This window comes from Corvus hawaiiensis, chromosome Z (assembly GCF_020740725.1).
Source record: "Corvus hawaiiensis isolate bCorHaw1 chromosome Z, bCorHaw1.pri.cur, whole genome shotgun sequence".
Classification (NCBI taxonomy): domain Eukaryota; kingdom Metazoa; phylum Chordata; class Aves; order Passeriformes; family Corvidae; genus Corvus; species Corvus hawaiiensis.
The window spans coordinates 13,980,914-13,995,539 of NC_063255.1; the positions used below are offsets into that span (position 1 = coordinate 13,980,914).

The 14,626-nt window shown below is 41.8% G+C and overlaps 1 protein-coding gene and 1 long non-coding RNA gene across 3 annotated transcripts in view; one reads left to right on the forward strand and one right to left on the reverse strand.

The window, feature by feature from the left end:
* Window positions 1-998: 998 nt before the first annotated feature.
* Window positions 999-9,250, forward strand: LOC125319439. Its single transcript, XR_007200732.1, has 2 exons — window positions 999-4,044; window positions 6,258-9,250. It is a non-coding gene; the product is annotated as an uncharacterized LOC125319439 (long non-coding RNA).
* The window catches only part of TARS1 (threonyl-tRNA synthetase 1), a 28,369-nt gene continuing 21,942 nt past the window's right edge, over window positions 8,200-14,626 (reverse strand). For both annotated transcript variants that reach the window (XM_048290608.1, XM_048290609.1), the window contains exons 13-19: window positions 14,401-14,538; window positions 13,646-13,723; window positions 11,863-11,963; window positions 11,655-11,759; window positions 10,908-10,980; window positions 10,075-10,189; window positions 8,200-9,436 (exon numbers count right to left, since the gene is read on the reverse strand). In XM_048290608.1, the coding sequence (XP_048146565.1) occupies window positions 9,288-9,436; window positions 10,075-10,189; window positions 10,908-10,980; window positions 11,655-11,759; window positions 11,863-11,963; window positions 13,646-13,723; window positions 14,401-14,538 (759 nt within the window). In that variant the 3' untranslated portion in view covers window positions 8,200-9,287. The remainder of the gene's footprint in view (window positions 9,437-10,074; window positions 10,190-10,907; window positions 10,981-11,654; window positions 11,760-11,862; window positions 11,964-13,645; window positions 13,724-14,400; window positions 14,539-14,626) is intronic.

Consider the following 14,626-nt stretch of genomic DNA (forward strand, 5'->3'; position numbering starts at 1 on the left):
AAAAGTAATCAGTGAGCTAGATTTTGTTTGTTCCGGACTTTATTATCTGTTATAGTTTCTGAAGACAGTTGTCTTCTGAAGAACTGAACACCTTTTATTGATCAAATCTGTTTAAGGGCACCAGTGACATTTTGAGCACTGAATCAATAATGTGCCTGACATACCATAAGTGAGAGTAGATGAGAGAAGGACAGATTGATTGACTGATTTTTTCCCTTTGCAACTTTTGAAGCAGCACTCCTCTGGGCTCCCAGGGCTCCTCACTACAAATGGTGGGGAGCTGCTGGGCCAAAGCAGCTCTTGAAGTATGGGGATAAAAAAGGTGTTAAAGAGCTGAGGTGCCGGTGGTGCCACTGAAAAGAGGGAGTCACTGTCTCAAGATGTAAATAAAACGATGCAGTGACTTAGAGAAGAGCTGTTCTGACTGCAATTTAAACAGCAGAGAAGCTCCATCATTTTCAAAATGAAAAAAAGTGTTGACCACATCTCTCTTCTCTTTCTGTGGCTGATAGTGGGATCCACTTGCTCCTCTGATATGAAAAGCCACGTCAGGGCATACTGGCAGCTGCTAAGAGTGTGTGGTGCAAGAAACAGCAATCCCGGTGTGCTGTGGCTGTTTGCAGGGTTGCAGACAGACTCTGCACCCCTGCATACACACAGAGTCATGGCTGCTTGTTCTTCTAAGAGATGTGACCCCATAAAAAATGCTGCTTGGCAGAGCAAACAGAAGAGGAGGTGCAGTGTAGGGAGCAGAGCCCTGGTTTCCAAACCTGAAGGTCCAGTTCTTCCAGGGCTGTGCAGGGTGACAGGGATTATGTCAGTGGCATGCTGTGCACTCCTGGTGCCCCCACATAATTAGATCACCATCACTTCAGAGCAGAGCCTGCTTCTGTACAGCTTTGGACAATGAGGTTTTGATCTTATTGGGGTCCCTTGGCACCACATTAATACTATTTCATTAAACATATTATAAGATTTATTGCCACATCACCAGGACAGTTTTTAAGAAAGCTGACCCTGTGATGAAGGGACAGAGCTGAGGATGGGAAATTGAAACTTTAATCTGGTTTTCTGTTATAATTTTGAGTTGGACATTTATTCCTTCAGCTGGCATAAACATTTGTCTTGCATAGGTCAGCTGTCAGTGAATTAAGATTTTCAGATTTTATCAGTGATTTATGATACTGGTTCTGATGAGTTTGTTAATTGCAAGATAACAGACTATCCTGTAAACAGAGTATCGCTTTGCAAAGCGTGTTGTTGGAAACAAAAAGCCATACACTGAAGTACTGCACTGTGTGCTTTGCCAGATCTACATGCTATATCTTGAAAACCCAGGAGTTAGTTGCTGAGAATTCAAGATTCATGAAAACAGAAATAGAAAAATTCTAGCTTTATATGCTGGTCCTTCCTATAAAATATAAATGTGTTTGAAATCCCCAAAAGGAGTCCCAGATCTGTTAGGCAGCACAGGCCTTGTTTTATCTGTTTCCTTACTGTCTTCACTTTTCTCATATCTTTTTCTGAATAGGAGATAACTCAAACTCTTAGTATGCTCTTCTTTGGATGTTGGGGATTTGGGTTTCAACCTCTTCAGACAGAGAAGGGAACTGAATGAAGGAATGGCACACTGGGGACAGGGACTCAGTGTGTGGCAAGTAGCAAGCTTCAAAATGAATAGGACTGTACCTCCACAGTTTAGGTACTTCAGGGCTAGGCTGCAGCTGGCTGCAGAATTCCCACCTGTAAATCCTGAATGATACAGGTTAATGCATCGTATGAGGAAATGGAGATTTGTTGTTTGATGGCTGTTTCTAGTCAGAGCTTGAAAGCCATATTCTCTAGAAAAAGTCTGATACTGAAAGCAACCAAACTTGCCATTGGAAAGTAAAGCCCAAAAAATCTGAAATTATTTTTATTTCCACCCTGTGAACAATCTCAGAAAAATCTCTGGCAGGAAAAGGTACAAATAACTTGGCCTGCTGATGCTGAGGAGTCAGAAAGGAGAAACTTGATAAAGTGGATGTACAGTCAGTTCAGGGATTATCTGTTCAAAGACATAAAATGGCTTAAAAATCCTTAAGAAAGAAATATTTCTCCTAAATAAACTTCTATTTGATCTCTTTGTGCTATTAGTATGATCTGAAGATGTTCAGACTCCACCTGATCCCTCTTTTGACACCACCTGTCCCGATGTGAGGAACAGAACTCAGAATCTTATGTGTGGTCTGATTTCCCATAGCTAAAAGGAGTGTTTATGAAGAAGTGTCATCATTAACTCCCAGCTGGCAATGACTTCTTGGAAAGGTGTTCTTAATAATTCAACCCATTTTGACATTTCAGTGAGTGCACCAAAAAAAGTTGCCTTTCCAAAAAATTGTATTTATTCAAAGCTGTTCCAGTGTGCAGCCTGACATCCTTGCAGATACTCATGGATAGAGATTTCACATCCTTATGTGCCTGTATCACATTAAAGGAAAAACACAGAGAATTTTTTCTTTTATTGCCAGTGTGCTTTAGACAGGTTACAGACTGTCCCTGAAGCATGTAATTGAAAAACCACACATCAAACATGATTAGATTTTCATTCTGCATCTAAGCTCCTGCAGAGTATTAAGTTAACCTGTGGTGATGTTGCCATAGGGTAAGTTTTGACTATTCCAAAAATGAAGAGTCATGTTTCAGGAATGCAGTAAAATCGATATAAGTCTGGTTTGTAAGCCTGCTTCTTCTTGTGATGGATAGCAAAAGGTGTTCTAAGTGTCATCCCCAAACTGGCATGCAGTGAACATACTCTCTTCTAATCTAGTGAGATAAACCTTTCACAGTGTGGGATGTTCTGGCTACAAGGAGCTTAATTGTACTTTGCATCTGGACGTCAACAGGGAGAGCACTGCATGATTTTGTTCCATACTTTCTTGTCTCATCTCTGCTTCTTTCCAGTTTCTCCTTGTCTCTGTGGGGATCTCAGAGAGGCAATTCTAAAGACTCTGGGGAAGACAAGGCTGTCTCACGATGCATCTCGGTGATGGTTAACTGGCACATAGATATTGATGGATAGATTTTTTTTTTTCCCTTTTTGGGGTGCTGAACACTTTGGGTTTGGCTGGTATTTTTCCCAGTTTTCACAGCTAGCCTCAGAGCATTTTTTGTTTGCAGAAGAGCTTTGTGATCCAGTTTGAAGGCTGTAGTTTTCAGAGGGATACAGATATCTGATGTACTGAAACCAAATGTAGCCCAAATGATTTACCCTCAATGTCTGCGAACACTGCAAAATGTCCCTGTCTGCCCCAGTTTATCTGAACATATGTTCTTGTAGTGATTTATCAGAAGCTGTTAATACATGTCTTGCTTAAGAAGCTGTCCTACATGAAAAAAATTAAACAAAAAACTTTTGGTGCAAGTCCAAACATATCTCATTCTGTGTGAGGGTGCTCAGTCACAGTGGCTAACAAGGCATCAGCCACATCCAGACAACTGTGAAAGAATATTCCTGTCCAAGGCAGATGGAAAACACTTTTATAGAAAGGCTGAATGGTTTTGGAAATGCTCTTTAAGCACCAATCATTAAATTCTGTCTTTTTTTTAATAAGCGTAGCCTTTAGCAATTCTTGATTTCATCACATCAATTTTTCATTGTCAGATTTGAGGGCCAATTGCTTCGATTTTTGCCAGAGATGACCATGTAATTCAGAAATGATGGAGAAAGCAATCATGAAATTACACAGGGCATGAGCTGAAGATCTCAAATGAGTTTTCAAAGACCATTTAATCTTGGCCTAGTATCACAAGGGAAAAGTCAGACTTTCTGAAAACAATTCCCCTTTATCAAGGAGCATGTATGGACTGGGTTTGGGTGCAATGGGAAAAATGTAGTCAGGCAAGACTGACTGACTAAAGGCGCCTACAGCAACTAACAGTTTATCTCACAGCTGGGTTCTCCCCAAAGAATCAAAGGTGATGCTGCACTGCTTCTAGACAAATTGATACATGACTGAATCTAAATACTGAAACTGCATCAGGCTGAACCAGTGGTGTAATGGAGTAAGTATTACCATCCCAAGATATGACAGGAAGCACCTTAGTGGAATTACCCTTGGTAGTAGCAGCATCCAGGTGGCTCTGGTCCAGGGGAAACTCTTCCAGGGAAGTTTGCAGAACTAAGGAACTTCACAGAAGGCTGAATCCTGGCATAGTGACTCCTGACTGATACAGAAATTACTGCCATACATTATTTGTATATGGTTGGATCAGTAAGGTATCTTCCTTCCCTGTCATTCCATGTGCCTCCTCACAGGTGGCAATGGCACAGTTGAGAGGGGAAAGCCCTACTTGTCAAGCCTGATTTCCTTTCATGACAAGGCAGCCCACCCAGGTGATCAAGGGAAGCCAGTGGATGTTATTTTTATCTTTTTACATTTCAGCAAAGCTTTTGATACTGTCTCTCACAGGATCCTTCTGGACAAAATGCCCAGCTCACAGCTGGATAAACACACCATGTGATGGGTGAGCAGCTGGCTCACAGGTGGGGCACAAAGGGTTACAGTGAATGGGGTGACATCAGACTGGCGACCTGTCACTAGTCGGGTTACACATCCTTAGCCCTGTGCTCTTCAATATCTTCACAAACTTGAACGCAAGACTGGAAGGGATACTGAGCATGTTTGTCAATGATACAAAATTGGGACAAGCTGTTGACTCCCTTGAAGGCAGAGAGGCCCTGGAGAGAGACCATGACAAATCAGAGAGATGGGTAATCACCCATGAAGTTCAACAAGGGAAAGTGGATTCTGCACCTGGGACAGGGTAATCCAGGATACACAGACAGACTGAGGAATGAGAGGCTGGAGAGCAGCTCCACGGAAAGTGATCTGGGGCTCTGGGTCGATGGCAAGTTGAACACGAGTCAGCAGTGCCTTGGCAGCCAGGAGGGCCAACCCTGTCCTGGGGGCATCAGGCACAGCATCGCCAGCCGGGCAAGGGAGGGGATTGTCCTGCTCTGCTCTGAGCTGGGGCAGCCTCACCTCGAGTGCTGGGGCAGTTTTGGGTGCCACAGTGTAAGAAAGGCATTAAACCATTAGAGAGTAACCAAATGATGGCCAGGAGGACGGTGAAGGGTCTGGACAGAAAGCCATATGAGGAGTGGCTGAGGTCACTTGCTTTGTTCAGGCTGGACAACAGGAGACTGAGGGGAGACCTCATTGCAGTTACAGCTCCCTCACAAGGGAAAGCAAAGGGGCAGGCACTGATCTCTTCTCTCTGGTGACCAGTGATAGAACCTGAGGGAATGGCCTGAAGCTGTGTCAGGGGAGTTTTAGGCTGAATGTCAGGGAAGGGCTCTTCTCCCAAAGGGTGGTTGGGCACTGGAATGAGCTGCCAAGGGAAGTGGTCACAGTAGTAGCCTTCCAGAGCTCAAGAAGCATTTGGCAATGCTCAAGGTGTGATTTTTGGGGATGGTCCTCTGCAGGGCCAGGAGCTGGACTCAATGATCCTTGTGGGTCCCTTTGAACTCAGCATATTCAGTGATTCTGTGAAACTAAATTTGCTGTGAAGCAAAGCTGAGTTGGAGACGTACCTTACCAGATACTCCACAGGAAATGCCCATGAAAACTTCCCTAGGCATACACAGACTGAAAAGCAAATTGCAAATGACTTGTATTTCTCTTACCTAATGCTGGCATTCAGAGCAGGCTCTGCCAAACTGGAGAGGTGGCTTTCAGCCTTCTCAAACCCTGGAATGAATTGTATAAAAGCTTCTTTCCTGCTTGACAAGTGGTCCCATGCTGTAATGCTACATTTACCTCATCAAGCTGCAGCTTTCCCTGAGAGCTCAGCAGAGCTGCTTAGGGCAGTGCAACCACGGTTGCCCTCCCGTAGTCCATTTCAGACGGCTCCATGGTTTTGCTCTGGCTAGCCATCAGCCTTACAACCAGTGATGGTGAAGGAGGCGAGAAGGGTCCCCCCATGAGGGCTTAAGAAGATCTTTTAATTGTTACATCTTGTCCTGGCGACTCCCAGAGGCAGAGAGACCTGATCCCTGAACAGGAGGGTTTTCCTAAGGGCTCAGGGACGGTACATGGGCAGAGTTGGGGTACAGGAACCAACAGGGAGGACCCGAGGGAGTGGCCAAGGCTAGGGGCAGGGGAACGTGGGGGAGGAACAATGTAAAAGGCATTTAATAAACTAATCAGTGGGAAATACAACACCACAGTCCCATCATCAATCTATGACACCAAAGCTGCATCCTCCTGTCTTAGGAAACACACACATTACTTTGCTGGGAGTTTATCCTACCAAAGATGATAAGCAGTGACCAAAACCACTGTTCAGAGGACGTCTGGTTGAACCAAGAGAGAGGATGTGCTGCTTAGGCCAAGCCAGTGCTATGGATGAAGTACTGCACTTCACGTATAACCAAGAAATAGAGGTACGTTTATCAATGTAAAATAGTGATTTAACAAAGTTCGATCATAAATGCAACAATGTTTTAACAAGATTCAGTGACAAGGTACACTTGATTTTCACTGCATAGAAAACAGGGTCAAGCAAAATTGTTGTAGGGAGACCCTGCTTGCCACTGAGTCATGCAGTTCAGGAAGGACCCTCTTGCATTCAAAACTCCTTTCTGAGGGGAGTCTAGGTGCAGCTGGATCCAGGCTTAGTCCCAGACTCACTCAATGGCTTCTGTCTAAAGGATTACATGCGCACAGTCCATCCTTTGTATTACTTAGCAAATGTTTCAAAGTTTAGCATGCCATTAATCACTTGCTGTTGTGGCAAGGATTCTTCCAACCTCAAGGATTAACCTTGAGCAGGGTCCTTACTCAGGGGGACATCCTGGCATGCAGCCCAATGCCATAAAGGAGAGCCCAATAGGGCCTCAGCTGTCAACTATTTATGGAATAAGACAATTGACTTACAGTAGTATTTGCATACCAGATGTATCTTGGCACTTGCTCAACTAGCCTTCAGCTGCTGAGGAAGATTTATGGCCCTGAACTCCTGTGGCGTTGTCTGTAAGCCAGATGCAGCCATCAGGAACACTGCTGAAGGCTGCTGCTTGAGCAGGGAAAGGGCTGGGGGAGCACAGCCTCAGAGCCAGTTTTGCTTCTGTGCACATCCTCAGCTGCTGGCAGCTGGAGAACTGAAAACAGCAGAGCACGTGCATAGGTGGCACTCAAGTGATTTGGAGGCAGACCACTCAGTTCTGTCACCACCCTGCAGGAGCTCTGCACTCTGTTGGATCATGTTCCGGGTGTTTCTAGTCATGTATGCATATAGTACATATCCATTGTTATAACATTGGTATAACAATGGATATATCCATTGGTTATATCCACATGGATATATGTTATATCCATTGGTATTCAAGAGCAGTCTCAGTAAATGAGGTTGCTGTAGAAGGACAGCCTCTCCAAGACTGATACCTGCTGTGCCATAAACAGCAGTAGCTGCTGCTTTGCAGCACTGGTTTCTCATTACTCAACCTGGGCAGTTTAATGCTGGTGTGCCCAGGAACCCCACAAAAGGAAAGGAGAGCTCTCTGAAAACCAACAAATACATCAGTGGAGAGGCAGTATGAAGCACAATTTCTAGAGAGAAACAGAGCAGCGGCTCCTTTACCCTGCGGAACTGGTATCTACACTGGGTTTGCTTCACCAGGTGATGAAGTCCCAGGTGTAACTGATGTCTGCTTCCACTGCAGCGACTGCATGGGTAACAGTCACTCCTCAGCAGAGCAACTACAAAATACAGAAAATAGCAACCCTCACGAAAGTAAGCCTGAAAGCAGCAAGGCAGTGAAAAATCAATTTCCCCCTTTTCCCCCCACAGCCGTTAGATGGAACCTTTAATCTCCATGAACAAAAGGAGGATGAAATAGATTTTGCTGAAAATTGCTGGGGTTACAGTCTGCTGAGTCTGAATTCACTAAGGGTTCAAATGCTGATAAAATGTGACCACCACCCCTGAGTAAAATAGGTGATAAAAGGCAGGATGAAATGCTTCTGCCCAGACAATAATGGAAATGGCAAGACATGGAGGTTTTCAAAAGGTGAGATAGTTCAAACCTGTCCTCAGACTCGTCTGATCTTTGCTTAGGCTGTAGCAATAACTTTCTTTTAAAATGAACTGTTATCAAGCACCTTTTCAAGCTGTTCAGGTTAGTTAAGATGAATAAAATAAAAGAAATACAAAAAATCCTCGCACCAAGATTTTATTTTTTGTCAGTAACAGACATTTGCCTCTTGTTAGCCAAATGCAGAGAAAAACCCCAAACCAAACCCAAAATCAATTTATATGATCCCTCAGCAGTAAGATAGGAAGGGCTGCTAATTATGTGAAGGAAGTGTTCCATGGATGGGACAGTACCTATTAAACTGGAAAGTAGCATTTGTCTTAAAGAAATAATCACTACTTTTTTTTGTTCAGTACATTCTTCTTTCTGCTGTGACAGATGCCCTTACTGTAATGACACCTCAGAGACATGAACAGAAACACCCTTTGTTCCTAATACTACTGGTTTTCTTAGCTGCTTCTTTGGCCCTACTATGTCCTGCTTTTTCCAGACAGCGTTATCCCCTTTTTACAGCTCCAAGGACCTTACCTGCAGAGCCAGCACATTTCAGAGACTGCCTTTGGAGGAGGGTACAGTAGGCTTTGGTTAGCAACCCGGTGCTCCGTGGCGATGGGCCCACAGGAGCCAGGAGTGCCACACCATGGGAGCTGAGATGCTGCCAGAGTAACCAACCAGTACGGAAGCAGGAGGCCACTGTTCAGGTGACTGGGAGCTCTGGAGAGTCAATATATTCAATTGGTGTGAGACCATGAGACAGGATGGCAAGGTATAATTTTCTTTGCTCTTGGAGATGCTCCAGAAGCTGCTGCTGCAACACATGGTTACTATGTGGGTTCTTAAGCCTGAGGTCTATTGTTAAACTTGCATGAAAAACATCTGTTATCAAAATGTATGTTATTCTTAACAGGGCAGCTGGAATGCCACAGATATCCCTGATTAATGTTTCAATCTTCCCTTGCAGTCACAGGAAGTCATTTCATCTTGCTTCATCTGTCATTGGTTAGAAGCCAGAAAACTTTACTTAAACATTTTTGAAAAATTTGATTTTTTTATACAAAGAGGCATTTCTGACTAAAGAAAGATCCCCATTAAAATGAGCAAGAGGTCCAAATGTGAAATATACTTCAAATCTGGCTCAGAACAAAAACTCTGTGGTTAACTAAATGAGGAAAACTACAAATTCTTTATATGCCAGGTAGAGCAGATGGTGTTAAAATTCTTCTTCAGCTTGTCTGGAACGAGAGCCTTTCAGCTGCAGCAGCCTCTCCACAGTGTCTGCAACGGTTCTTTCCCCATGCACCTTATTGTCTCGGGTGCGGATGTTCACTGTTCCACTTGCCTTCTCCTTTTCACCAACAACTAGAAACAACCAAGAGGCAAAGGAATTAATAGTGGAGGGCAGAGTTTCTCTGTCAAAGGCTCCTTGTACTCTAATGGATCCCAGATGGTTTTAAGGTCAATGCTAGACCACCAACTCACGACAGGACTAATGTGCTGCTTCAAATCATGTACTTCAGGATGAGTTTCTAATTTTTCTCTATATCACTCTCTCTGAAAGAGGCTTCACTCTCTCTGAAAGAGGCTTCTCTTATGCATGCATGCCTAGTTCAGAAGTATACCACAGCTGAATGCAGTGAAAACATGTTTCTTTTACTGAAGTAGAAGCAAGAGCATAAATTATGGGGAGGATGGAAAATCACTTAAAAATCTGACTGATAAAGGACAAGAAACTTCATATCTATCCCCACACTGCTGACCAGAAGACAGCAAAAACCTTTTTCAAAAGTATCAGTAATGCCTAGGGTCACAGTGTCTCCTTTCAGGGACAGCTATACAAGACAGGAATGCCTATGATGTCAGCAGGAGAGGTTCTCTGCAGTGGAGACTCCTAGGAACAAATTGATCTAAAACACTGATTACAACTCTCTGCCTCACTCACAGAATGATCAAATCCTGTAAAAAAAGGATCAGCCAGTACAAGGTAACAAATACATTACCCAGAATAAAGTTATACTGCGCAAGCTGAGCATTTCTGATCTTCTTGTTCAGCGTGCACCCAGGATCTACATCAACATCTGCCATAAATCCAGCATCATGAAAGTGCTGCCTGACCTAAGGAAAAAAGTATTTATTCATGATCATGAACTATGCACGAGTTGTAGATTTAAACCATTTCAGATTATCTGAACCCTAGAACAAAGGCACTGTCACGGGTTCAGACTTTGGAGATGAGCCCAGTTCAAGGAATTAAAATACGTCAGTTATCATGCAACTATATAAACACTAAGTAAGTAAGCAGTGATATGAACATCTAATGTTTGGCCTGAGTAGTGATTTTAGTTTAATATTGTAAAAGGCAACAGGATGGTGGACCTTACTGATTAAAAGAGATTTTTTAATTAATTTTGCAGACTATTTTATTTATATAGAATGTGCTTGAAACAACTACAGATAAAGGTGTTCTGGATGCTAAATACGTAAAGACTCATTTTCATCTCTCTTACTGCTCTGCAAGATGCACACGGTCATGGGAGACTAGAAGCTGAAGGGTAAGACAGATTTGAGCCAGAGAAAAACTAAGTTTTCCAAAAACAAAAGTCTCACAAAGATCAATGTTCATTATTCACATATCCAAAATCTAACTCAGGTTATTTTTAAGATAGATCTACAACTTCAGCAGCTAATTGTTGCTGTGATATAAAAATAACACAATGTCATATGCAAAGACTTGGAATACTTCTCTGAGATAAATACTATTAATCATTAATAACCAAGTATTTCAGATCAATACAATATACTGAAAATGAAGCCCTGAAACCATATACATCACCTTTTGGGCATACTCATCACACGCTGGTCCCACTGGTACCACCATTACTTGCTGTGGGGACAGCCAGAGTGGCCTTCAATAAACAAACAAAACAAATTTATATAGTTTCCAGTATTTTTCAGTATGAAAAATACTATTTATAGAGAGGAATAAAAGCCACACAAGAGACTCTTAAAGCCAGCTGCATAGATTGGGTTCAGAGGTGATGAGAGCCTTACAATTACAATAATTAACAATTATTTCCCCAAAAGAACTGAGTGTCTAAAAAGACTGCAGCATGAGCTGGAGCACTTGCTAACTGAAGATTGATGTTGTGTTTTACAACAGACAACAAAGCCTAACTGATTGAGCTCATTACTAACTAAGCACAGGAAAACATTTCCTTTTCAGTCTTGTCATAATAAGAGGGGTCACTCCCACTGGGTATTAACACAGGTAAAGCAGATCAGCTACAAAAATGACTCTTTACAAGACAGTCCTGCTGCAAAAGCAGTTGGGATGCACATGCCTTGGGCAGATTAGCTGTATGCTGCCCCTGCATGAGCAGTATCATGTAGAATCTACGAAATCTTGAATCATTTCATATCTAAGGAAGGTGGTTCAGAAGAAATTGCCCTGTGGTATTCCCAGGCATGTCACCCTAGCAAGTGGAACAAACAGACCCTCCTGACTCTCCAGTACTTGGGGCTAATTTCTCTCCTACATAAAGAGTTTGCTCAAACTGGAATAATAACTTTTCAACATTACCATTTGCCTCCATAGTTCTCAGTTAGAATGGCAATCATTCTCTCCACAGATCCCAAGATAGCCCGGTGAATGATAACTGGTCTTGTCTTGTCATTGCCATCATGGCTGTAAAGAAACGCTTTTGTAAGGTTTTTGATGCAATCTTATGCCTGTAAGTGTCACTAAAGTTAGACTACACAGAAATTAAAATCACCAGCCTTGTGCTTACCTGACAAAGGTGAGGTTAAATCTGACTGGCAACTGGAAGTCAAGCTGAATCGTAGCACATTGGTGGTAGCGGCCAATGGCATCCTTAATCTGAATGTCAATCTGAAAAACAAAAAGACATGAACTTCTACAACAGTTAAGAGACAAGCATTCCCTTCTAAAAGCAAATTCGTTGTTTTAAGATGGAAGGTTTCACTCATGAAATGCAGAGGAACAATATGTAGTCTTAAACAGCATAGTTTTACTTCAGCCTTCATCAGGCTTTAAGTGATTTGCAGGTTCTGATGCAAAAACTGTTAGAGCTAAAACAGGGTGAGTAACTAGAGAGATAATATATTGGGGAGAACTACATTTAATGTCTGACTGTAATTTGTGAGTTTCAGTCTGGGACTTTCATGGGCCTTTTCACTGAGTGAATACATAAATGCAGAGCTGAACACACCTCTCCACAAATGAGACTTCTTCAGCCTCAAACTGGCATTCTTTATTATAGAGTACTTGAACCTTATGTTACAAATACAGGGCATGAATACGAGACTATAACCTGTTAAACAGTCCACTTACCAGCAGGAACTCATAATAATTAGTAACTCTTGTTCTGACCTACGAGTCAAGCCTGTTCTTTCTTTTGCATCTAACACTTAAATCCTGAGTACACTTATGATACAACTTTGAAAAGACTTATTGAAAACAGTAGTCTTCTAGTGTCCTGACCTTACTTATCTATCACATTGCTCACTTACTCATCATTTTACCAGTATATACCAGGCTATATGTCTTATTTTAATTTATGTATTAAACAAATAGATCAGTGTTTTAACAACTCAAGATCTAAATGTCTTTCACTTTGCATCCAGAATTCAGTTTATCAGAATTCAGCTAGTCACCAAAGAGCTTCTAATAATAAAAGAAATTTTACAACCTAATTTAATTTCAAATCCAGACTATGAGGAGCAAGTGTAAGGTTAATTAATGTTAACAAAGGTTCCTGTGTGTTTGTCTTCTTTCAATCAAATGAGGAAATTATTAAATCTTAGCTGCTATAACACATTTTACCTACAAGACATAAACAGAAACTGATTCAATTTGCATACAAATAGAGAAATCAGAGCCAGCTTACTAGATGAGAACACAAACACAGATGTAGTGTAGGCATATTAAGGAAAGATTTAAAACCAATTTCATCATGCTCTGTGCCCTTATGTGCAAAGATATTAATGAAATTTCTAAAAAGCCCTACTTAATCTGTCCAAACTGAGGAGACTGTCCTTAAGAAACCCAACAACTTCACATGATCAGTGTGTGGGGATTTTTAAAATACCAAAACCCCCCAGTAACTCAATGCAGCTTCAAAACTGTGCAGTTAAAGGAATAAAAATTTAACCAGGAAGTTTACTTTTGATTTTCTCTTGACTTAGGATTCACTTATTGCTGAAAGGATTATTTCTAATGCAGAAGTTGCTCTGCTAAAACAGATCTTACACTGCCACCTTGTGTTTATGTCACTCACCAAACCAGTCAGCTGTTTAAGCAGTAGACGAATAGTTTATTCATGTTTAACTTAGTGTTAAAGCAGTTAAAACTATGTGAAAACCAGGATCACAGATGATTATTTTTCTCTCAAGTATGTTAGAGTTTATGTATCCGGAAAAACAGAAAATTCCAGTCAGAGAGCGTCTTAAAATGGGAAAACAAAAAAAATCCCTTCTTCCTCATCCCAGCCTTTTACCTTATCCAAACAGAATTAAAAGACAAATCCAGCTAGGGGTTAGCAACACACTAACCTTAGGTCCATAGAAAGCTCCATCACCAGGGTTTAACTCCCACTTCTCACCAAAGGCATTGAGGCTGTTTTCGAGTTGCTGGAGATAGAGGACACATAGACTCAAGTGTTTCTTTTCATGTTACACTATCAGGTCAGACTGCTACTACAAATAGGTGACACCATCAAATTCTCACTACTTCTCAGTTACTGTTGAAACACATTTATTTTTTGAAAAGGGGAAGTTTTGGAAAAGCACCAGCTAAAAAAATATATTAATTTTGTCCAAATGTAAACACACTAAATTAATGCACTCATTTTGGAAGAGGCCAAATTAGCTAAGATGCAAGAACTTTCTATACTAGATTCAAAGTTTCTAGTTAATGTTGAGATGTAATCTGCCCTGGTACACCAAATGTCTATTCCTGCCTTATCTTCTCGCCAGCACTGCACCTGCAGGGGCCAACCCCATCCCTTTCAGCCTCACTTCTGGGAGATGGCTTTAAGTCTTATTACAGGGGCTGCCAGAATTGATTCTCTTCCTCCTTTCTAATTATCGAAAAAGACAAGGAGAGAGAGTTAATTCGATTCTGACATGGAGACTGCCTCTATACTGAGAGCAAACTATTTACAGCAGCCAGACTGAACTGAAGGCAGTTATCGAAGTTATATTGCTCATGCCCAGCCCAGCTTCACTGTACCTACCAGAAGGCAGTACGTTCTTAGAGAATATGCAGCCTTACATTGATTGAAAGGTTCATAAAACTACCGTTTTACCTTTTCAGCTTGATTCCACACTTCAATATCTCCCAGGTACTTTTCAGGACGAGTAGAGAGATTCAGTTTAAACGAAAATCCAAAGACATCATACACGGTACGCAAGAACTCCAGACAGCTCTTTATCTCCTCTTCAATCTTGATGATGATAGAAATAATGTCTCAAATATGGAAATTTCAGTTAACCTGATTGTAACACCCAGTTTCATAAAGCAGCAGCCCCTAC